The sequence below is a fragment of the Ips typographus genome, linkage group LG8 (assembly GCF_016097725.1).
Source record: "Ips typographus isolate SLU linkage group LG8, UJ_Ityp_2.0, whole genome shotgun sequence".
In the NCBI taxonomy this organism is placed as follows: Eukaryota; Metazoa; Arthropoda; class Insecta; order Coleoptera; family Curculionidae; genus Ips; species Ips typographus.
This window is the reverse complement of record NC_138429.1, coordinates 3992835-4016942: the sequence shown is the minus strand read 5'-3', so window position 1 is coordinate 4016942 and position 24108 is coordinate 3992835. Positions and strand designations below refer to the sequence as shown.

Sequence of the window (24108 nt, the reverse complement as noted above, 5' to 3'; positions counted from 1 at the left end):
CTCTAAAAGACCATAAACAAGTTCAACCAAGTGTATCTCGGTTTGGGCAAACAAAGTTTGGCAAAAATTTTTTAAGAAAATTATTGTGGATATTTACAGATTTGTAAACGAAACAACATTTACAATTTTTTTTCCTCAAAAATCTGTGCTAACAAAAACTTGCAGAATATCAGGGCCAAACATACATACGCTGATAAATTTGTTATCATCGAAAGATCGGTAAATTAACATAAACCGAATACATAATCGGAAACCATTAAAATTCATTTACCACCGCGGTCCACAAAGGACAACCGAAGAACAAATTGAGATGGGCCCGTCAAAAACCATCTCGTAACGATTTACTATACCATAATACAAAAAGGAATTTCATCCAGATAGAGAGCATACCTTTCGAATTCCGTCAGTCGAGATGAATCTCTGAAACCTTTGGCAAATGGGTTGCTGTCAATCTTCAGTTTCGTTATCTGAAACAAAATTATAAAGTCAAATAATGTAATTTATAAAACGACCCAGATGCAGAGGCTTAATGTGATGGATAATCATGCGAGCCCAATAAATACCGGTGGCCATCGAGATATGAGGATTTAGCCTAATTTTTTTTTTTTTTGTTAATTCATGCGCACCCGTTTTACTGTAGACGTTAAACGTTTTTGACTAGTTAATTAACATTTTAATTAGTAAATAATTCAAGAATTAGGCTTCCTTTTAGTTGTCAGCACTTACAAAAATATGAACATAAAGAATGTGTCATTAATATACAAAAATGTCAGAAGAATATTTTATGCAAATCATTTAAAATTAAGTCAAAAGAAAAATCAAGAAAGTTTTTGTTTTTAGCATGTTGATTGACTCAATTTTTTTAGAAGGAAGTTTTGCTTGAACTTTGCTTTTCAACAAACTCTATAACTGAAATGACATAAAAAAATCACAAAAAGTGAAAAATCACAGAATAAATCGTTCCTTCATACTCAAAAAGTAATTACATTTTACGATAAAAATATGCACATCAAAAATGCATACAAAGTACAACAAACAAGAAGTTGCATATTCTGCAAATTTTCAGAATTCGATAGTTAGTTTATATTGAACATTGTTTACTAGTTACCTCTTTTAAACTAAATTGTACTTTTGAATTGTACAGGGTGTCTAATTATCAACGGCCACACCTTTACCTTTTTTGTTTGTGATTTTAATTTTTTTTATAGCAAATTGAGACCATAAATGCTGGAAATTACCACCATTCAATTCAGTACAGAGTCTATATCCTTTTTGGATTTAAAAAAGGATCGTAGGCATGATTTCTATTAATTCTATTCACTTCATTTGTAGTGACATTTTGAATTATGTCACGGTGGTTTGAAATATTTGCTTTTTCTCATTTTTTGAGAAATCCAACAAACCGTATATCGTTGAAATCGTCTCGACGTCCTCTATTCAATAGTTGAATAATTTACAGGATGTTCCATTTGAAAAAAAACATAAGTTTGGTCTCACACTTTTTTGGAACATCCTGTATAAGTAATTTGCGTTCAAATCTTTAGAACAAATTCTTGTATAAAAATTTTTTTTACAAAATCATAAACCAAAAAGCAAAAGGGGGACCATTTATAATGAGACACCCTGTACTTTGGACATGATCCACTTTTGGACTAAGGTTGCAATTCTTCTAGGGTCACCCTGTATAATTAATTAAAAAATAATAATAATTTACTGACGTTTAAGTAAAATTGGATGTCGTAGGCCAAAAATTTGGCACAACACAGTGTCAAAAAAATGACTAAATTATAGTAAATAATGGCAGGTGAATGACAGACAATTCCTAAACAGAAAAAATGAGACTAAATGGAGATTTTTGTAGAAATCGACTTGGACATTATCCATGCCTACGAATGGGGTTGGACGGTCACCCAAATTTCGGTGGTATTCCATGGATTTTTTTGGCATAGAAGACATAGGAATTTACCAGCAATTCCACCCATAATATAATCAATGGATTGTACTTTTTTTTTGAAATATAAATTGTAGCAGAATGTTATTTCAGTTTTAACTTTAAATTAAATTTATTTGGACACCATCGTGCGTATCCATAAAAACCGAAAATTATGTGTAAACTTATACGAAACGAAAGAGCCATCCTGTCTCATCCATATCACCAGGTGAGCGGGCACCCGGTGAGCCGTCTTCGTGGCATTCCAATCGGCTGCTGTCACTCCCCGTGAACGGATAATTGGCCCACCCCAGGAGTTCCGCAGCGTGAACGTGTATAGTGTTTGTTTAGCAGCCCCTTTTCTTGTATAGTCAGGGGCGGAGCATCTACTTTAAAAGGCATTCAATGGAATTACTGTCAAGATTCACTGTCTTAGGGGTATTGTGCAATCGCTGGTGACATCTGTTGGTAACTAAACAATTCACACATGACAAATACAGTGAAGAAGATTTTCAAACCCTTTAAAAGAGTGCTATAGTCTATCCGGCGAACCTACGGAGTAATAAAATTCGATGGGCGGCAACTTTGTTCGACCCGCATTACACTGTAAAACAGGTACGTAAAAGTGAATCGAGACATGAGACCCGAGAAGTCCTTATATTAGAGAGAAAAGAAAATATTATATTGTAAAACGGGGCGGGTCAACCCCTCCTAATTTTCGCTTTTATTACTCCGTAGGTTTGCCGGATAGACTATAGTGACAAAATAAGTTAAAATAGTTACAAACAAATATTATTGGGACTAATTTAGTTTAATAAATTTAATTTCAAGGTTTAGAGATGATAGTGATCGCGGAAATACTATCCAAGCGGAGGCGAGTCAATACTCTAAAACACAATTTCGAGCCCGTCATGATTTACCACTGAAATTTATGGTTGCGGTTCAGATAAACGTGAGCGATCAAGGGAAAATCCAGTAAGTTAAAGGGAAAAACGAATGAAGTATGTGCAGTTTGATCAAAAGCAGGCAAGATTGGTTCGGGGGGCCATTTGTCATTACGTTCGTTTCGCCGGGGCGTAATTATTGATGTCAAGCCATAAATTACGAGATATTTTCTTCTTAAATACAGACTCGGTGCGGTTTTTATGGTGTGAACTTAACAACAGCTAATATATCTGATTCAAGTGTGAACCTTTCAGTTAAATCGATTTTCAAGGTGCGTTGATCTGAAATTTGTAACCAAGTACCAAAAAAAAGTAGGTTAACATTTGCTAGCATAAGACATTTCTCATAAATTGAATATCTTAATTAAATCAGTTTTTTAGTACCGATAAGAGTGTAAAATTGATAGCGTTTAAAAAAATATCGAGAAAGCTAATATGACATAGTTATGACCAGTTTTAATAAGAAGGCAGATGTGAAACAATAAGAATGTGATTTTCAGATTGATATCACTATAATCCACAATTTTATCAACAAAATATCAAAATGTAGTATATTATTCCATGATAGTTTAAATGGAATTGTTTGTGTTGATGATTAATGTCACTTATTATCATCATATATGTCCGGAAATCTGGGTGTCAAAGTAGTTACAGATAATCAAATTATTGGAATTGGTTTTATTTACCTTTTAACTAAAATTAAATGAAATTGGTAACAAAAATATTCAAGGGTTATCATAAATATTTCTGGTTGGCAATGTAAACTTATCAGTTTCTTCCCATTATGATGAATTATCATTGAAAATGTATCCAAAAGGGGAGGGCTAGAGAATAGTTCCAGTTTTGCCAATTCGCATTTAAAAAACAAGATTTTTTGCCTATTTTTTGTTCAGTTAATATGAGTACTTGAGTATAAGCTCTATATTTTTAAAGATATCCATTATAAAGTCATATTTGGCAATGTTCTCTTGGAAGTTTTGCCTGTCTGATCAATCAGAGGAGACTTTTTGGTTAAACAGTTCTTTTTGTTGAGAACACCACCTGACCAACTTAACAGCTCCATGAGTGTCAGTTTGAACATACAACCACGCCCTAAATCCTCAGTCTAACGTCAAAACTGTCAAAATCATTTTCATGCAGCTGTAAGTGCATTTTTTTGTATTATTGTTTTTTCAAATAGTAGTCAAGACAATAGGTGCACTTAACAACTCCATGGGTCTCTGTTAGACAGTTGGGTGAGGTGGTCAGATACACAACCACGCACTGAATCCCCAGTCAAACGTCATAACTGTCAAAATTAACTTCATGGAGGTATAAAGTCCATTTTTTTGCTTCTAGTTAAATCTTCAATATAAGTCAAGGGCAATAAGTGCATTTGACTATGGAGCTGATTATACACACAATCATCCCCTAATAAGCCAAATGAACGTGAAAATTATCAAAAATAGCTTCATGAAGGTATAAAATGCATTATCACAACGATCTCCCAAATACACAATCTAACGTCAGAACTGTCAAAACTACTTTCATGGTGTGACTGAAATACATTTTTGGTTTTAGTAATTTTTCCATGAAAGTCTAGCCAAGAAGTGCATTTAACTATATTGTTATTGGTTTGAAAGTTGTGACAGTTGGTTTAGATGGATAACTACGCCCTAAATGGTCAATCTATCGTCAAAACTGTTAAAATTAGATTAATGGAGATTCTTTGTGAGAAACTATGACATTTTGTCTGTTGTCAAATCAATCCTAGTTGAATGAAATGGGTGGATAGCATTCAATTATTTTTCAAAAAATGTTTGGTTTTTGGTCTTTTTCCTGCGCAATTAGCCAGCTCAGGACATTATTCTGCTCTTCTCTTCTTTTTTAAAATATGTTTGGCTTTTTATGTCTTCTTTCAAAGTTTCTGGTCAATTAACCAGCTCATCAGAGCATTCTCTTCTGACGCTGATAGAATTAAATTCTTCTCTTCTTCCCAAGTTTTTAGGCAATTATTCCTCTCTTCTTTTCTAACGTTGATAGAATTCAATTCTTTTTACTTTGCAATAAGTTCATTGTTATTGACTATTGAATTAAATTTCTCTTGAGAAAAGAACAAACAAAAAAATGAAAGTAATAATGTTCAAAGACTACGTCAGCGTATAAGAGTAAGGATCGTTGGCGCTAAGCCAACCCACCCAGCTCTAATTGAGTGATAGTTATTTGGTCCGCAGTATCTTGTTTGTGACAAACTTAATCTGGCGAAGTATAAATATTGTCGCGTCTGCAAGTTCCGACTCAAGGGAAACATGTGTTTGAGAATTTATTATGCGACACCGACTTTCTTTTTTTTGCTTTGAACTTGGGTGTTTTTTCTTTTTTATTCGGGCTGTTAATGTCTAATTTCCACGTCTAAATTTAGGCGGACGATCCAGTGTGAAGCAAAGGACATTGCTATTAAAGATGACATACATAAGTGTGCAGTATCAATGTTTTGATGAGCCTAATGAACACATGATCCAGATAGTTTGGGTAAAGTTTATCCAAAAACTCTTCGTACAGATTGGCAATGGTCCAGAACGTTCGGTCGCACAGAACATTCCCGATTGACGAGTTGCAAAACGTATTGTTACCCGTTAAACGGGGTAATCAGTGTCGACCACCCATTATCGCCGGCATCGTTTTTAATTTTTCGAAATAGAAAATAGTCGGGCGTGAACGAGGTGTTGACGAAATGATGAGTTCCCGAGGAGTATTTTCGGGTGACTAATGGTCGTATCGGCTTCTAAACATAGAAAACGTACTGCTTTTGTTTGATGACGGCCGAAAATTATTAAACTGTATGTGTACGGGTGGTATAATTAGGGACTTCCACCAGATCACACATGAAGGATGGCACCCTCATCTATTTATACAGCTTCTCAATTTTTTGCTACTTTGCAATATGTAGTGGCGTTTCTGTGATTTCCTGCATCAACTAAAATTGTTATCACAACACACCAATCGTCCTTCACAAAGATAAATCTCACAGATTTAAGTCAGGACTTCTTCGTGACCATATCACGGGATATAGAACACACTACAAAAATAAATAAATAAAAATGTTCTAAAAAATCAGTTGTGTTAGAAGTTTCAAATATTTCAAAAACTGTCATAGAAAAAAATCTGGAAAAAACTGACATAAAAACATCTTGTAACCTCCAAAACCAAACCAAAATGTTTATACGAACTTTTCGGTTTACAACTTGGTCCAAAATCCACTCTTTAAAGTAACAAGATACAGATAGTAAATATTCTTAATAAACATGTTGTAATACAATATGAAGACTTTGAATGTTTTACACCCATTATCTAGTGATGGGTGTAAATTTACCGAAACCAGTTATTTACCGGTAAAGTAAGTTAAAATTCAAGTGGGACAAGAAAATGTACCAATTTTGCTAGTAAATTTATGGGTCTATAATTAAAATTTGCTTAAAAGATATCATTTTCTTGTCATGGCTGTCATTAATTTCATTAAAGTCATTTTCGGCCAATAATGTCAAATAAAAATCCCGAAAAATAAAGACTGAATAAAAAGCTGATTTGTTATTTATTGTTTATCAATAAATAACAAGAGATTTTGGTTTAACAATATTAAAACAAATTGAGTAAAATTTTTCTGACAAAGTGTTTCTTTTGTACCAAATGAGTTTCAATCTTATAACTTTTTTATGAACAAGTAGTCTTATTTTCAGCTTTTTGCCACTTTTCTTTATTATCTCATGTTTAAATTATGACAAATAATTCTTGCAAATTTTGACAGTTTTGACATTAGTCACAGAAATTACGTGGTTTTTGGAAGATCATTTAGCTAAGCAGTCACGTGACCACTGTCAAAATGAATCTCAGAAACACGTTTTGTATCGAATAATGCAAGAAAACTTTTCTAAACCCTGATTTTTGCAACTTTTGAGCATAGTTTGACAGTCAGGTATAAAATTGCTTGTGAATGTCAAACCCACTTGGACTGAGAAAATGATAGTTTTAAGCACATTTTTGGATTCCTTATTAAATTTCCTAACCAATAACCCAAGAAACACTACAAAATTGGGTACAGTCAGGGAGAAAAGCGGTATTAAAGATTGAACTGCTAGAAACACAATTTCAAAAGACAGTACGGGACAAAATCGCATGTAAAACCCATTTGAAGTGAGAAAATGTCTGTTTTAAGAACATTTTTGGAATCCTTATTAAATTTATTATCCAAAAACCTTTAGAAACACCACAAAATTTGGTACACTCAGGGACAAAAGCTGTGTCAAAGTTTAAACTGCCAGAAACACAATTTAAATGATAGACAGGGACAAAATCGCCTGTAAAACTCACCTGGAGTGAGAAAATGACTGTTTTAAGCACATTTTTGGAATCCTTATTAAATTTATTATCCAAAAACCTTTAGAAACACCACAAAATTTGGTACACTCAGGGACAAAAGCTGTGTCAAAGTTTAAACTGCCAGAAACACAATTTAAATGATAGACAGGGACAAAATCGCCTGTAAAACTCACCTGGAGTGAGAAAATGACTGTTTTAAGCACATTTTTGGAATCCTTATTAAATTTATTATCCAAAAACCTTTAGAAACACCACAAAATTTGGTACACTCAGGGACAAAAGCTGTGTCAAAGTTTAAACTGCCAGAAACACAATTTAAATGATAGACAGGGACAAAATCGCCTGTAAAACTCACCTGGAGTGAGAAAATGACTGTTTTAAGCACATTTTTGGAATCCCTATAAAATTTCCTATCGAATAGGTTGAAAAGCACTAGAAAATTTGGTACAGTCAGGGAGAAAACCGGAGTCAAAATTTGAACTGACTGAAACACAATTTGAAAGAACAGTCAGGGACAAAATCGCCTGTAAAACTCACTTGGAGTGAGAAAGTGACTGTTTTAAGCACATTTTTGAAATCCCTATTAAATTTCCTATCCAATAACTTGAAAAGCACTAGAAAATTTGGTACAGTCTGGGCGAAGAGCTGTGTCAAAACTTGAACTGACAGAAACACAATTTGAAAGGACAGTCAGCGACAAAATCGCCTGTAAAACTCACTTGGAGTGAGAAAGTGACTGTTTTAAGCACATTTTTGAAATCCCTATTAAATTTCCTATCCAATAACTTGAAAAGCACTAGAAAATTTGGTACAGTCAGGGCGAAAAGCTGTGTCAAAACTTGAACTGCCAGAAACACAATTTGAAAAGACAGTCAGACAAAATCGCCTATAAAACTCACTTGGGGTGAGAAAATGACAGTTTTCAGCACATTTTTGGAATTCTCAATAATTTATTATCCAATAACCTGAAGAAACACTACAAAATATGGTACAGTCAGGGCGAAGAGCTGTGTCAAAACTTGAACTGATCGAAACACAGTATTTGTAATTTAGCAGTAAAATCTTCCAGGTAAAGTTAAGTATTTATTGGTAATTTAGCCATCACTATAATTTTCTAAACTCAAACACTCAAAATTATGCCTTTAACTCTTTTGTGACCTCCTCAATAAGTAAACCAAGAATTTACGGGCTATTTTGATTACGTTAAGTTAATAGCAAAATAATAATAGAAATATTAGTACAACTAGAATGTGATGTTACAATAGTGTATCAAGCCTTTAAAACAGTAGCAGAATTGCTATGTTAGTTAAGTTTTTGGTTGGTATTAAGTTAAACGGTTTTCTTTGCAAACAAACTATGTTTTCTTTGTTTTACTTTTATCCAAAAAACACTTTTAGAAGACTATGACTATGAGAAATGGAAAACAGTGATTTGAAACCCCAAAAATGTAGTCAACTTTCAGTAAAAAAATGCCGAATACACTAACCACAAAAATTCTCCTCTTAAGCATAGAAATATCCTATAAAATCATTGGAAACTGATCATTTTTGCTACGACAATAAAGAATATTTTTAATAAACTTATTAAGTAGTAAAAAGTCTTTATAACGGTTCTATAGAATACTTTGAGAATACTTGACGTGTTACTATTACACATATTTTTATAAAAATTCTGACTGAAGTAGTTATTTCTGAAGACCGAAAAAATATTCGTAATATCATTCAGATCCATTTTTGCAGTAACACGATCGGTCCCAAGCCAAAACTCCTTTCTTTCAGTTGGAATGCGAAAATTTCCAAGGTATAAATTTACCAGCAGCTTCGCATTCCTAATCCAAAGCAAACATAAATAATAGTTTTTAAATGAGACAGGACGTTTCACACGAAACGCGTGTGTGTGGCACGACACATGATTCGACGAGTGACGAATTGCCCCGGGACAGAAGATACTTCGAGAAAGAGACGAACATGACACATTTCACAACATCAATGTGTTAGGAAGCCACTAACGAGCCCGCCGGTTATGTCAAACATCCCCCTAAATGTAATTTATGTCGTTCATCCTCATAACTATCCATTTATTAGATCTAAATTCGGAAACTCGAGATTCCACAAAGAAAAACTTACCAACTGGTTTTGATAGGCTGTAACGGCCGTAAAAATCGTTTCAGGAAACACGAAAGTTTTGTACTCTTCATTCTCCAAATCGTTAATATTACTGGAACTCCCTTCTGGTCGTTTAACTAAATGTATCCGGGGCTGGTACTTGTGCATGGAGTTAAGGACTAACTAGAAAAAAAAACAGCAATGTACTTTCCATTACCTCTAAACACTCGGTACTTACATGTCCATGTTTGTCCATTTCGTTATTGGTAAGTTTGACTTTTTCAAACGAAACCACCTGCTTCCGAAGTTGTTCTCCAGAATAAGGCGAGTCTGGGTGCGGGTATATTCTACAAGGGGCTGGAGGGTCAGCTTTTCCGGCAACCAGCCAGGATGATCGATGGTACGCGTACCGGTACCGCTTATTATCTACAGGAACTATGTCGATCAGTACCGCGTACCTTTGTTCAGGACGAATGCCCGTAAACGAGACCCGTACTGTTGGAAACATCCTCCTGCAATAGAAGAACACAAATTCATTTTCAACACTTTGAAAATTCAATCAAATTTTTGTTAAAAATGTAACAGAAAGTCTGTTTTACTACATTTTTTTAAAGTTTTTTTAATGGAAATCCGTAATTTACCATGATTCTGAAAGGTTTTTGGTTGTCGATGAGGGTAAAAATTTTAGAAAAAGTAGTTTTTCATGTGGGTAAGTCAATTTTCAATACTAAAGTTCTTTAATTTGTCTGAAAACTGGTTTCTAAGTCAATTTTCAAGACTCACTTCAGTTTGTTCAGAAACTATGAAAACTGAGTCAATTTTCACCGTTTCCTAGACAATTTTTAAATTTTTTCTTTTTCAGAAACACGTTTTGTATCGAATAATGCAAGAAAACTTTTCTAAACCCTGATTTTTGCAACTTTTGAGCACAGTTTGACAGTCAGGAATGAAATTGCTTGTCAAACCCACTTGGAGTGAGAAAATGATAGTTTTAAGCACATTTTTGGAATCCTTATTAAATTTCTTATCCAATAACCTAAAGAAACACTACAAAATTGGGTACAGTCAGGTAGAAAAGCGGTATCAAAGTTTGAACTGCCATAAACACAGTTTGAAAGGACAGTAAAGGACAAAATTGCATATAAAACCCATTTGGAGTGAGAAAATGACTGTTGTAAGCACATTTTTGGAATTCTCATTAAATTTCCTATACAATAGCCTAGAAAACAGTAGAATAGTTGGTACAGTCAGAGAGAAAAGCTGTGTCAAAGTTTGAACTGCCAGAAATATAATTTGAAAGTACTGTCAGGGACAAAATTGCACCTACTTGGGGTGAGATAATGACAGTTTTACCGATATTTTTAGAATTTTTATCCACTAACCTGAAAAAACAGTACACAATTTTGTACAGTCAGGGAGAAAAACGGTGTCGAAAGTTTGAATTGCCAGAAACACAGTTTGAAAGGACAGTCAGGTACAAAATCGCCTGTAATACCCACTTGGAGTAAAAAAATGACGGTTTTCACCACATTTTTAGAATCCTTATTAAATTTCCTATCCAATAACCTAAAGAAACACTACAAAATTGGATACAGTCAGGGAGAAAAGCGGTATCAAAGTTTGAACTGCCAGAAACACAGTTTGAAAGGTCAGTAAGGGACAAAAACCCACTTGAAGTGAGAAAATGACAGTTTTAACCACACTTTAGAATCCTTATTAAATTTATTATCCAATAACTTGAAAAACACTACAAAATTTGATACAGTCAGGGAGAAAAGCGGTATCAAAGTTTGAACTGCCAGAAACACAGTTTGAAAGGACAGTAAAGGACAAAATTGCATATAAAACCCATTTGGAGTGAGAAAATGACTGTTGTAAGCACATTTTTGGAATTCTCATTAAATTTCCTATACAATAGCCTAGAAAACAGTAGAATAGTTGGTACAGTCAGAGAGAAAAGCTGTGTCAAAATTTGAACTGCCAGAAATACAATTTGAAAGTACAGTCAGGGACAAAATTGCACCTACTTGGGGTGAGATAATGACAGTTTTACCGATATTTTTAGAATTTTTGTCCACTAACCTGAAAAAACAGTACACAATTTTGTACAGTCAGGGAGAAAAACGGTGTCGAAAGTTTGAATTGCCAGAAACACAGTTTGAAAGGACAGTCAGGGACAAAATCGCCTGTAATACCCACTTGGAGTAAAAAAATTACGGTTTTAACCACATTTTTGGAATCCTTATTAAATTTCCTATCCAATAACTTTGATGATTTGAGGTTATAAATCAGCTGATCGGAAGATCCTGTCAACCATCAGAACAGCCATAGTCCACGTATTTTATGTACTTTCTACCCTTTAAGTATCCTACAATCAGTTTGGACTAAAAAATATACAGGGTGTTCTTGAAAACTTTGAAAATAGGAAGCATTTTTCAGGAAAATGACTTATTTTTTGATGATAATGTAATTATTGACGTTTAAAACTGAAGTACTCTGTATTGTCATACTCAAACCAACTTTACGTGTAACAACATTTCTGTCACAAATTTTAAATCTTGCCCCTCTGTGCAGTTTAAAATCACAATTTCATAATGAGTAAGTATCGAATCCCCTCCCTATCTAGGGTAGTTTAGAATAAGTAATAAAAGTCAATTAACTCGAAAAGCTCTTAACTCTTTCTTTCCACGAATGGAAAGCGTTAATAAGCTGCGATTTTGACGAAGTTGTCGGTGCTGCTATAATTACGATACGGGAGAGTAGCAGTAATAAATGCGTTCCTTAATAGTTGAAGTGCAACCATTATGGCCCGTTTGCACTGTCACTCGGTCCAATGCCCGTACATCTTTACGTTTAATTAAAACATACGACCAGAACGTCAGTTCGACTAAGACAGATCGATGGTCCAATGCCAATATGTTCTACGTGCCATAATAGTAGTCCCGCATTATTGTTTTTTCGTTTTTCTAGTAGGTGCACGCTCCTAGTGACACTGATGATTAATAATAATGTTTTGCAAAAGTTTTTCCTTTGGTCGATAAAAAAAGCAATTTTTTAAACACAACATATCTGTTTTAAGTACCCGAACGTTACTAAAATAGCTTTATGACATTGTTTTTTTAATTTTTGTTATTGATACTTATAGTTTAAATGGAAACTTTATGGGTATTTTAAGCGTAACCTACGTAGGTATAGTATAAGTAATCTTACTCATTAATACGTAATTACCACCAAGTTATTTTATTTTAAACTTCCAGCAGCAAAATCCATGTCATACTTGCTTAACGCCAAAAATGCTCCCATTGCCAATTTCAAATCTGTATCAAATATGACCGAATTAACAATATCTCAGTTTGAAGCAAAAACAATCTAATGCAAAATTCACATAAATGATTAAGTTGAAGGAAGATTTCTAACGTTAACGTGCCTGGAAATGTGAATCAACCTAACGGTATTATTGCAATAAATGTGTTTCATAATATGTAAGCAATATGTCGGCCATATTATGTTCGAGGCAATGCGTTTAATGCCCTTACAATAAATCAAATAATTATCTCGAGATGAACACGTTCGATAGGGCAATTCGACAGTTTTTGCAAAACCGCCGAGTATCTGATTGTATCGGCCAACAAAGCTAACACCTCTGTAAAACTTGAACAGGATCGGATTTTGCTTTAATTTAAATTGTTTTTTTTTTATTCATCAGAACAGAAAAATGTGTTAAAAGCTCAAATAAGATACAGAAGATGATTTTGTAAACCAAAATCCTTGTAAATCAAAAGGTTAGTTAAGTGTGAACCTTTACGAAATTTGATTGCTAATGATCATAACCAAGTTGCTCAAACTGATTAACAATCTGTTAAGCTCAATGATTTCACAAGTGATATGTTAAGAATGCAATTTTTACTTAAATAATAGTAAACAAAACATTTAAATGTCAATAATTCACCAATCGATAGCCCATCAAAAAATAAGTTGACATGCATTATGTCATTTTCCTGAAGAAGGCTTCCTAAGGAAGACACAAACCTCCAATGTTATATATTAGCTTGTCTGTGATGTTATTCAAAATTGACAAAAATGTCTACTTGGGTTATTGTGTTTTTTACTTTAAAATGGTTCAAAAGTATTCAAATATGGTCATCTGTGAGGTTTACGAGTTAATTTTTGACACTAAATATTCAATAGTCAAAAAACAGGATTTTTGTTTCATGGCGTTCAATTTTTTTGACTATAGGTAGTGTAAAACTGATTATTCAATTCAAACTTTTTTTTTACTCAATTAAACAGTCCGAATTTCCGGACTAATTTAATTCTAAAAATTAGCGTTCAAGACTAATATCGTAGCATTTAATGCCAAAATTGTTTACTTTCATCAATGAAGAGTCTGAAACATAACTTTTACTATAAAAAATAGTTTAAAATTCGGTTTTTCAGTCTTAAATCACAGTGAAGCGTCTAGAAGTCAATTTAATACTGACAAAGCGTGAAATGGCATGTTTAAGCCTATGGAAAATGTTAAAATAGTTTTTTAAGTCTGCTATGTCAAAAACTTGGTGAAGATAACCCTAATAGGTACTTAATTTTTCAAGCTGAAAGCAGTTTTAAAGCCATAAAAATAGTCCAGAATTCTAAGAAAATAAAAAGCAAAGTAAGAAAACTTGAAAAGTTACTCTTCAAGTCAATTTTCATGAATCTAATGTCATTATCCTGTATTTAAGACTATTTTCAAGACAAAAATATTGAAATATATTTTCAAATTATGAAAACTTGCTTTAAGTGCAAATTTTAAGCTTTTTATGTCACTTTTCATTGGTACAGAGTCACTTTTTGGTGTCCAAGTCAATTTTCAAGGTTGAAATGTGTGAATTTGTAGTCAAAAATTCTAGATAAAGTAGTTTTTCATGGCTACAAATCAATTTTTACTACTAAAGTTTTTCAACTTATCTGAAAACTATAACAATCGACTTCAAAGACAGTTTTTAAGCCTCTCAAGTGAATTTTTACAGTTTCCAAGTCAATTGTCAAGGCTAAAGTCTTTCAATTTGTCGGAACACTGTGAAAACTGGTTACAAAGACAATTTTTAAGCCTCTCAAGTCAATTTTTACCGTTTCAAAGTAAATTTACTGGTTTCTAAGTCAATTTTCAAAACTAAAGTCTTTCAATTTGTCTGAAAACTATCTACAAAGACGTTTTTTAAGCTTTTTTAAGACAATTTTTAAGTTGGGTTGGGTTTGTTTTGAACGTAATAACTCAATTATCTCGTAAACAAAGTTTCAAATCAGAATTTTTTAAGAGATACTTATTTTGTCAAATTGAACAAGTAAAAAAATATTTTTGAAAAATATACAGTGACGTAGAGAATAAAGCAGAAAAATGCAAACCATCTTTCTGTATTTACATCACTGGACAGTTTCGACAAACGTCATTAACATCACATAATGAGTATTAATTGCACATACAGGGTGGTCCAAATTGATTGTAGGATAATTCAAGAGTGGAAAGTACATAAAAAATAAACTCCAAAGTGTCATATAAACTATAGTCGAAAAGTGCCCTCTAGCGGAGCTAGCGAATTGTAAAGGTGAGGCACCAAGACAATTTTTTAAATTTAATTCCTAAACGAAAAAAGTTACTCAAATGAAATTTGGAATGCATGTTTGCTATGTTGTGTATGTTTATTTCGAAATTTTTTCAAATTTTGAAAATAATCCGTACAGCTACGGAAGCCGTTCAAAAAGTTTGACAGCTTCAAATTTCTATAAGCTATAATTTTAGGACATTCTAATGTGGCACATGTGATAGCCCATACTTTTTCCCAAGAAAAGTTTGTCTTGACTTTTTTTTTTCATTTTGCATAGTTTTTCAGATACGTCATTTTTATAAACTTGTGCGTAAATAAAAAAATTTGCTTCTGTTCGGAATATGGAAAAAAAAATAAAAATTTCCAAATTGTTCAAAATGGTGACAAATTTGCCAAATTTTATTTGAGTTTTTATTGATTAGCAATTAAAATAAAAAAAACCTGTTTTTTGGGGTACATATTTTAGGGTTTGCTAGCTCTGCTAGGGGGCGCTTTTCCACCATAGTTTATATGACACTTTCGAGTTTATTTTTTATGTACTTTCCACCCTTTAAGTATGTTAGTAGTAGTACAATCAATTTGGACCACCCTGTATATTTGTTCTAAATTTGATTAAAATATTGCTCCAGCGGTCTGACAGTTATGACAAGTAACCGATTTTTTAAACTAAACTTTTATGGACTGTATTTTTTCCTTGGGAAGCATTTTTCAGGAAAATGACATCTATGTATGTTAACTTATTTTTTGATGGTCTATCGAATGGTGAATTATTGACATTTAAAACTGGACCACCCTGTAGTCATAACAATAAACGGACTGTTAGAGTTATCAACTTGATCAACTCTTAAAGATCACAAAGATTGTGTTTCTAATGCTTAATCGATCATTACGTAACTCAAAAAGTAGATAATTTATTGTCCTTCGTAAATAAGTCTCTTAAAGTACCTAATTGTGATGAATCTTCAGAAAGTTAGGTTTGGTGCTTCAGTCAGTTTTGGAAATCTCTTCAGCCTATCCGCATGTGCTTTTAGAGCTAAAGACAACATTGTTCTAGGATCAGTGTTTTTTGGTTACTCTGAAGGAATAGGCTTTATCATCCTAGTGGAACCATCTGGAATTTCATTTTAAGCTCATTCATGACAAGCTATCGTTTCTGTAATTCTCTATGTCCTTTTGTCCTGTCCAGGATTCGAACAATACATTGATTGCAAAAAGTTCTCTTTTACACAGAACCTTGGAAAGATGTTGCTCATTACAAGATGATATTTTATTATTTTTCTCTCTAAAAACATAAAAACGTATCAAGAGAACAATTTTGAAACGTTTAACAGGCATAATGTTTTTTATAGTTGGTCTGAAATTATTAAATAACTGTGACGACAGTTTAATCTACTTTGTATTTTTACATAATTTCAAACTGCTCATCTAATTGGTATACATTTTCTACTCGGTTATTACGAGGTGTACAAAAACCTTCTTGACTTCACACCAGTCTTTGCATACTAACAACTATCAACCTGGCTGGTGTATTAAATTCAATTACAGGCAATCAGCACGACCAATGGTAAACGCGCAAATCTGGCCGGGTACTGCTTCGGGCCCAGTATATGCGATACTGCGGACAGACCACACACACAAGCCCATTTAATAATAATTAGACAGATGAATTTAGCTGAGGTTAAAGTTACGGAATACTTAAAGGAACCGAAATTTGGGGGCGTAAATGAGACTTTTCCCACTGCCGAAGACAGGATTCACGGCTCGGATGTTGTAACTTGACAGTGTCGGTTAGATTAATGATTGTTTTGATTCATGACTGGGAGAATATGGTGTGAATTTGTTTACCACCTGTCTTACCATGGACCTCCCACCTATGCTCTTTATAAAATGTTGTTGTGTAATAATTGTTCATTGTTGTTTTCTTCTAGGTTCGCACAAAGATTGTATAAACAAAAAGTGGTATTTTTGAAAGTCCGGCAGTCAATTTTTTTTTTGGGTGGTAATAAACGAGCCACACAGGAGGTCCATAAGGCAACGACATTTAAAACACGACAGGAGCCACGTCACGACATTGACTGAAATGCTCGCATCGCTCAAGATAATGCCCGCCATTCGTCATCCGAGGCTCAGGGGCTCATATTATTTACCATACCCTGTTCAAAAACGATAAACTGGTTATATTCGTTTTTAATCTGCGACGATCTTGATTAAATGACCAGCCTTCATTTATTCGAGCCAGATCAGATTTCTGCTAATGCGATCTGGATAAATTCGAAATTTTTTGAAGCGCTTAACGTAGAAAAGAAAACTCGATGATACCTGAAAACCCACCCTTAAACTTGAGTAACTCATCGCTAATGCAGTTACATTATGCAAACAAGGGTTAGTCACATTTCCTGACAGCTTTCATGCTTTGGAATCATTTTCTTTTATTGGGATCTTGCTAATTTGATAAAGTTGATGAAATTACCAGTGGTGTTTTAAAAGTAAAAAATTAATTTTTTCCAGAGTTCTGAAAGCATGTAACTTAGGCTTTAAAATTCGTAATTGTACTTGCAGCATACTGACCAATGTATGGATCGTTTTTGAGGTACTTGCAGCTGGTGACAGTGATGTTTTAGTGTTTTTGAGTGCGCCATAGAAAGTAAGAAATTCTTAAACCAAACTTTCTAGAGCCTTTAATATACCATGCGAATTTGACCAAAAACATAATTAATTATTTTAAAGTATTTGTATTTTTTTTTGTTTCTGTGGGATCTATAAAAAGTAATAAATTTATCTGAGAATAGTAGAAAAACGCTCCTCTAAAACCAAACTTTCTACAGACTTGTATAGTTCATGCAAATTTAACCAAAAATGAACGAAAATAAATTTAGCTTTTTTATGGTACTTGTAGATCGTAACAATGATGTTCCAGTGTTTCTGAGGTATCTATAGAAAATACGAAACTCATCTGAGAAGAGAAGAAAAACATTCCTGTAAAACCAAACTTTCTACAGCCTTCAATTTACCATAAAAATTTGACCAAGAATGAACACAAACAGAATGATTTTTTTAAAGGTACTTGTAGACCGTGAAAATGATGTTCTAGTGTTTCTGAGGTATCAATGGAAAGTAAGAAACATCTGAGAAGAGAAGAAAAACCTTCCTGTAAAACCAAACTTTCTACAGCCTTCAATATACCATGCAAATTTGACCAAAAATAAACGCAAACATAATTAACTATTTTATGGAACTTGTAGATCATAACAATGATGTTCTAATGTTTCTGTGGGATTTACAAAAAGTAAGAAATTTATCTGAGAATAGTAGAAAAGGGCTTCCTAAAAACCAAACTTTCTACAGCCTTCAATATACTATGCAAATTTGACCAAAAATTAACAAAAATCAATTTAAATTTTTGTAGGTACTTGTAGACTATGACAGTCATGTTCTAGTGTTTCTGAGGCATCAGGCATCCATAGAAAGTAAGATACTCATCTGAAAATAGTAGAACAACGCTTCTTTAAAACCAAACTTTCTACAGTCTTCAATATACCATGCAAATTTGTCCAAAAATGAAGGCAAACAGAATAATTTTTCTGAAGTATTTGTAGACCATTACAATGTTGTTCTAGTGTTTTCGAAGCATCTATAGAAAGTAAGAAACTCCTCTGAGAAGAGTAGAACAACGCTTCTTTAAAACCAATCTTTCTGCAGCATTTAATATACTATGCAAATTTGACAAAAATGAACAAAAATAGAATAACATTTTTTAAGGTACTTGTAGATCGTAACAATTATGTTTTTGTGTTTCTGAGCCAACCACAAAAAGTAAGAAATTCATCTAAAAATAGTAGAAAAACGCTCCTCTAAAACCAAACTTTCTACAGCCTTCTGTAGTCCATGCAAATTTAACCAAAAATGAACGAAAATAAATTTAGCTTTTTTATGGTACTTGTAGATCGTAATAATGATGTTCTAGTGTTTTTGAGGCATCTGTAGAAAGTAAGAAACTCATCTGAGAAGAAAAGGAAAACATTCCTGTAAAACCGAACTTTCTACAGCCTTGGAATTACCATACAAATTTGACCAAAAATGAACGCAAATACAATGAATATTTTTAAGGTACTTGTTGACCGTGAAAATGATCTTCTAGTGTTTCTGAGGTATCAATGGAAAGTAAGAAACTTATCTGAGAAGAGAAGAAAAACCTTCCTGTAAAACCAAACTTTCTACAGCCTTCAATATACCATGCAAATTTGACCAAAAATAAACGCAAACATAATTAACTATTTTATGGAACTTGTAGATCATAACAATGATGTTCTAATGTTTCTGAGGGATCTATAAAAAGTAAGAAATTTATCTGAAAAAAGTAGAAGAGCGCTTCCTATAAAACAAACTTTCTACAGCCTTCAATATACTATGCAAATTTGACCAAAAATTAACAAAAATCAATTTAAATTTTTGTAGGTACTTGTAGACTATGACAGTCATGTTCTAGTGTTTCTGAGGCATCCATAGAAAGTAAGATACTCATCTGAAAATAGTAGAACAACGCTTCTTTATAATCAAACTTACTAGAGTCTTCAATATACCATGCAAATTTGTCCAAAAATGAAGACAAACAAAATTATTATTTTGAAGTATTTGTAGACCATTACAATGTTGTTCTAGTGCTTTTGAAGCATCTATAGAAAGCAAGAAACTCCTCTGAGAAGAGTAGAACAACGCTGCTTTAAAACCAATCTTTCTGCAGCATTTAATATACTATGCAAATTTGACAAAAATGAACAAAAATAGAATAACATTTTTTAAGGTACTTGTAGATCGTAACAATTATGTTTTTGTGTTTCTGAGCCAACCACAAAAAGTAAGAAACTCATCTAAAAATAGTAGAAAAACGCTCCTCTAAAACCAAACTTTCTACAGCCTTCTGTAGTCCATGCAAATTTAACCAAAAATGAACGAAAATAAATTTAGCTTTTTTATGGTACTTGTAGATCGTAATAATGATGTTCTAGTGTTTTTGAGGCATCTGTAGAAAGTAAGAAACTCATCTGAGAAGAAAAGGAAAACATTCCTGTAAAACCGAACTTTCTACAGCCTTGGAATTACCATACAAATTTGACCAAAAATGAACGCAAATACAATGAATATTTTTAAGGTACTTGTTGACCGTGAAAATGATCTTCTAGTGTTTCTTAGGTATCAATGGAAAGTAAGAAACTTATATGAGAAGAGAGGAAAAGCCTTCCTGTAAAACCAAACTTTCTACAGCCTTCAATATACCATGCAAATTTGACCAAAAATAAACGCAAACATAATTAACTATTTTATGGAACTTGTAGATCATAACAATGATGTTCTAATGTTTCTGTGGGATTTACAAAAAGTAAGAAATTTATCTGAGAATAGTAGAAAAGGGCTTCCTAAAAACCAAACTTTCTACAGCCTTCAATATACTATGCAAATTTGACCAAAAATTAACAAAAATCAATTTAAATTTTTTTCGGTACTTGTAGACTATGACAGTGATGTTCTAGTGTTTCTGAGGCATCCACAGAAAGTAAGATACTCATCTGAAAATAATAGAACAACGCTTCTTTAAAATCAAACTTACTAGAGTCTTCAATATACCATGCAAATTTGTCCAAAAATGAAGGCAAACAGAATAATTTTTCTGAAGTATTTGTAGACCATTACAATGTTGTTCTAGTGTTTTTGAAGCATCTATAGAAAGCAAGAAACTCCTCTGAGAAGAGTAGAACAACGCTTCTTTAAAACCAATCTTTCTGCAGCATTTAATATACTATGCAAATTTGACAAAAATGAACAAAAATAGAATAACATTTTTTAAGGTACTTGTAGATCGTAACAATTATGTTTTTGTGTTTCTGAGCCAACCACAAAAAGTAAGAAACTCATCTAAAAATAGTAGAAAAACGCTCCTCTAAAACCAAACTTTCTACAGCCTTCTGTAGTCCATGCAAATTTAACCGAAAATGAACGAAAATAAATTTAGCTTTTTTATGGTACTTGTAGATCGTAATAATGATGTTCTAGTGTTTCTGAGGCATCTATAGAAAGTACGAAACTCATCTGAGAAGAGAAGAAAAACCTTCCTGTAAAACCAAATTTTCTACAGCCTTCAATATATCATGAAAATTTGACCAGAACTGAACAAAAATAGAATGATTTTTTAAGGTAATTGTACCCTCTCACATTGATATTTTAACTCTTCTAAGGGATCCATAGAAAATAAAATACTCTTCTGTAAATAGTGGAAAAACGCTTTCTTAAAAAAAAACTTTCTATAGCATTCAATATACCTTGCAAAGTAAAAGAAACTTATCTAAGAATATTAGAAAAATGCTTCTCTAAAACCAATCTATAGCATTTAATTGTCACTTTTAGTTTTTCTCAATGATACGAATTATTAATTTTTATATACGTGATAATCCTAAAATTATTGTATCCTATTAACTGGCACTTTTTTAGTTTCCTGTTGTCGTTAAAGCGTCATAACCCTTTGGCCAAATGACGCCACTTTTAATAAGCAGTCAAGCTGTCATTTCTAGGAAAAAAATATATAAAACCCGACATTTTACGACCCCCCGAAATGGGAGGGAAACCAGCAATAATTCATTTGTATGTTGCTCTTCGCCTTAAATGAGGTGGAAAATTAACACGTGCTACGGATAATATACTCTAGCACATTCGATTCTACCTTTAGCAAAACAGTTCATTTTGTTTACGATTAAAAAGCTCGATGAACGTTTTTCCTTGCAAATATTAACAAATCAGTAGCTGAAGATATAAACGCAATTTATAAACAGCGAAAATACATATTTTACGCCTACTCGTGTTACATGTTTTTGACAGTATAAAATGGCGTTTATGCTTATGCAGCGATTCGAGTGTTTAGATTTCACGACTGAGATATGATTTATAATTATTATAAACGGCAAAATGCAGTGGCATGACAAATCGATGCAATTTCTTTAACGAGTCAACGTCATTAATTTTAACCGGTAAAAAGCTATTATTTACCAAAAAGCAACCATTACATTGTTTATGATTTTAGGAGTTTTTGTACACTATGGCAACAAATGCAAATTCTCTGTAAATGGACTTGTATAGAGCATTGTCCGTTAATTGTGAGTAGTAAAAAAAATCAGATCCGATCCTGTAGAATTTAAGGCATGTTTGTGATTTGTGCAATCGGCTGCACGTAGCTGGGCCCTTTCTATCGAGATCTGCACAAGATACCGAAACAAATTAGCAAGAAAATTATAGGCTTTTCGGTGCCGCTATCTTCATATATCGGGCCTCGGGTCGAATCGATTACAGTACTCGAATATCCAGATGGCCGACACCATAATTCAAATTGTTGCAGTTTCGCGGTTTTATAATTTTAGAGCAGCACTATTAACGTTAATGTTGTTATAGCTAATAAATAGCGCCCGATCGAAATGGTCGATACCTTTGAAATTTACGGCGATTAGCGCTGCCCCGGCTTTTTGCGCCGTTTTGCATTTTATTAGCGCACGCTAAGTGGCGAATTTCGAAAGTTTTGCTCAATTTACCTGCCCGTTTAGAGCACACCATTCAATTTTATCGTTTATATTACGGCCATTCAAAATGGCGTCATTTATTCAGTTAAATTTGCCCAAAATACTCTCATCATTACCACCTACAAGCAGATAACTATTTGAAGATTGAATTAAGATTTGTTTGTTGCTTTGTTTTTGCCATAATATTTGAGAACAGCTACAGTCATGACTGACAAAATAAAGTTTCTTCATTTTGGAAGAACAAAAATGAACAATTAGTGGAAAAATACAGGGCGAAGGAAACGTAGAGAAGAACAGGCCGAAATAGAGAAATACTCTCATCAATTAGACCAGAAGAATGGAATCAATAATGTGCAAAACATCTAACTTCTCAATCATCGATCACATGCAGTGCTAATGATAATTTACGTTTATGGTCACATGACAGTAGTCAGTTATTTAAGATTGGGAAAGCTGTTGGTGGAAAAAAGCATTCTGAATATGTTTGGTTCCTTGCAAAAATTCCGTAATTCTAACACCGAGATTTTTAACCTCAAAATTCAAATTTTCAAAATCACGATTATTTTTAGTGTTTCAGTGACCGTAAAAAGCTCAAAATGTTCGTCTTGAATTCCTTTTTCACCTTCTGATGACAGCATACACAAAGTGTACAAAAATACTGCACAGGGTGTACCAAATAAGCGATTTGAATGACTGGGTGTACCAAAAAAAATTGTAGACCTCTCTAGCGATTGAGCTCATAAACCAAAGGAGCATGACTTTAGAAAGCTTATAAAAGTTTAATAAATCTATAAACAGAGAAAAAATTATCAACTTTGAGGCTCTCTAGAGGCTAAACCGTAAATTTTGACATACTTTTGAAAAGCTTAGTTCATGAGGTGTCCATAGACGTATAAAACTTTATACAGGGTGTACCAACTAACCAAGTAACTTAGCTTTGAATATGGTAAGATCCTGAAAAGGTCAGTTAGTCCACTACAAACTTGAATATACCATATTTGTGTGTAACTGCCTTTAGTAAATATTTGACAAAAGACACCAGGAAAAAATTATAGATTTGTAAAGCATTTCTCTTAAAAATTTCACTTTTATTATTGTTAAAACCTTAAATCTTACTGTTTGTAAATTATTGTTAATTTTTGAAAAGTTTTGATGTTTATTGTAACTGTCCAAGAACCCTATCAAGTATTGCAGTAAACTGGAATCACTATGAGAGAAAAAATCTGGATTCCAAAGACGTAGAACGTTATAAACCAATTAAGTTATGTAGTTCAATAAAAATTGACAGCAAATTTGCTGCTTCATTAAATGCAACCCAACCTTAAACTATTAATTCCAAAACTATAAGACAAATCAAGTGCAGAACTAATTGGATTTATAATAAATCTGAAGCCAATTTAGGACAATGCCTTATATGTATAAACTATAAAAAAAATTCCTATGTCTCAGTAGATATTATACAGTGTGTCCATAAAGTATGGAATAAATTCGATTAAAATTCAAGGAATTATCTTGCGCATATCTAGCGCAAAATTAGATATACAGGGTGTCCCAAAATTTAAATACGACCTTCCAGTTGACATTTCCAAATGAGAACCCCCATTTTTTGTTGCATTTATGGATTCTACG

At 33.0% G+C, this 24108-nt stretch overlaps 1 protein-coding gene across 2 annotated transcripts in view; it reads right to left on the bottom strand.

Annotated features, from left to right (window-relative positions):
- LOC145732557 (T-box transcription factor TBX20-like) overlaps positions 1 to 24108 on the bottom strand; it is a 42866-nt gene that overhangs the window by 3304 nt on the left and 15454 nt on the right. For both annotated transcript variants that reach the window (XM_081984895.1, XM_081984894.1), the window contains exons 4-6: positions 9574 to 9847; positions 9357 to 9518; positions 391 to 467 (exon numbers count right to left, since the gene is read on the bottom strand). In XM_081984895.1, coding sequence (XP_081841021.1) covers positions 391 to 467; positions 9357 to 9518; positions 9574 to 9847 — 513 coding nt within the window. The remainder of the gene's footprint in view (positions 1 to 390; positions 468 to 9356; positions 9519 to 9573; positions 9848 to 24108) is intronic.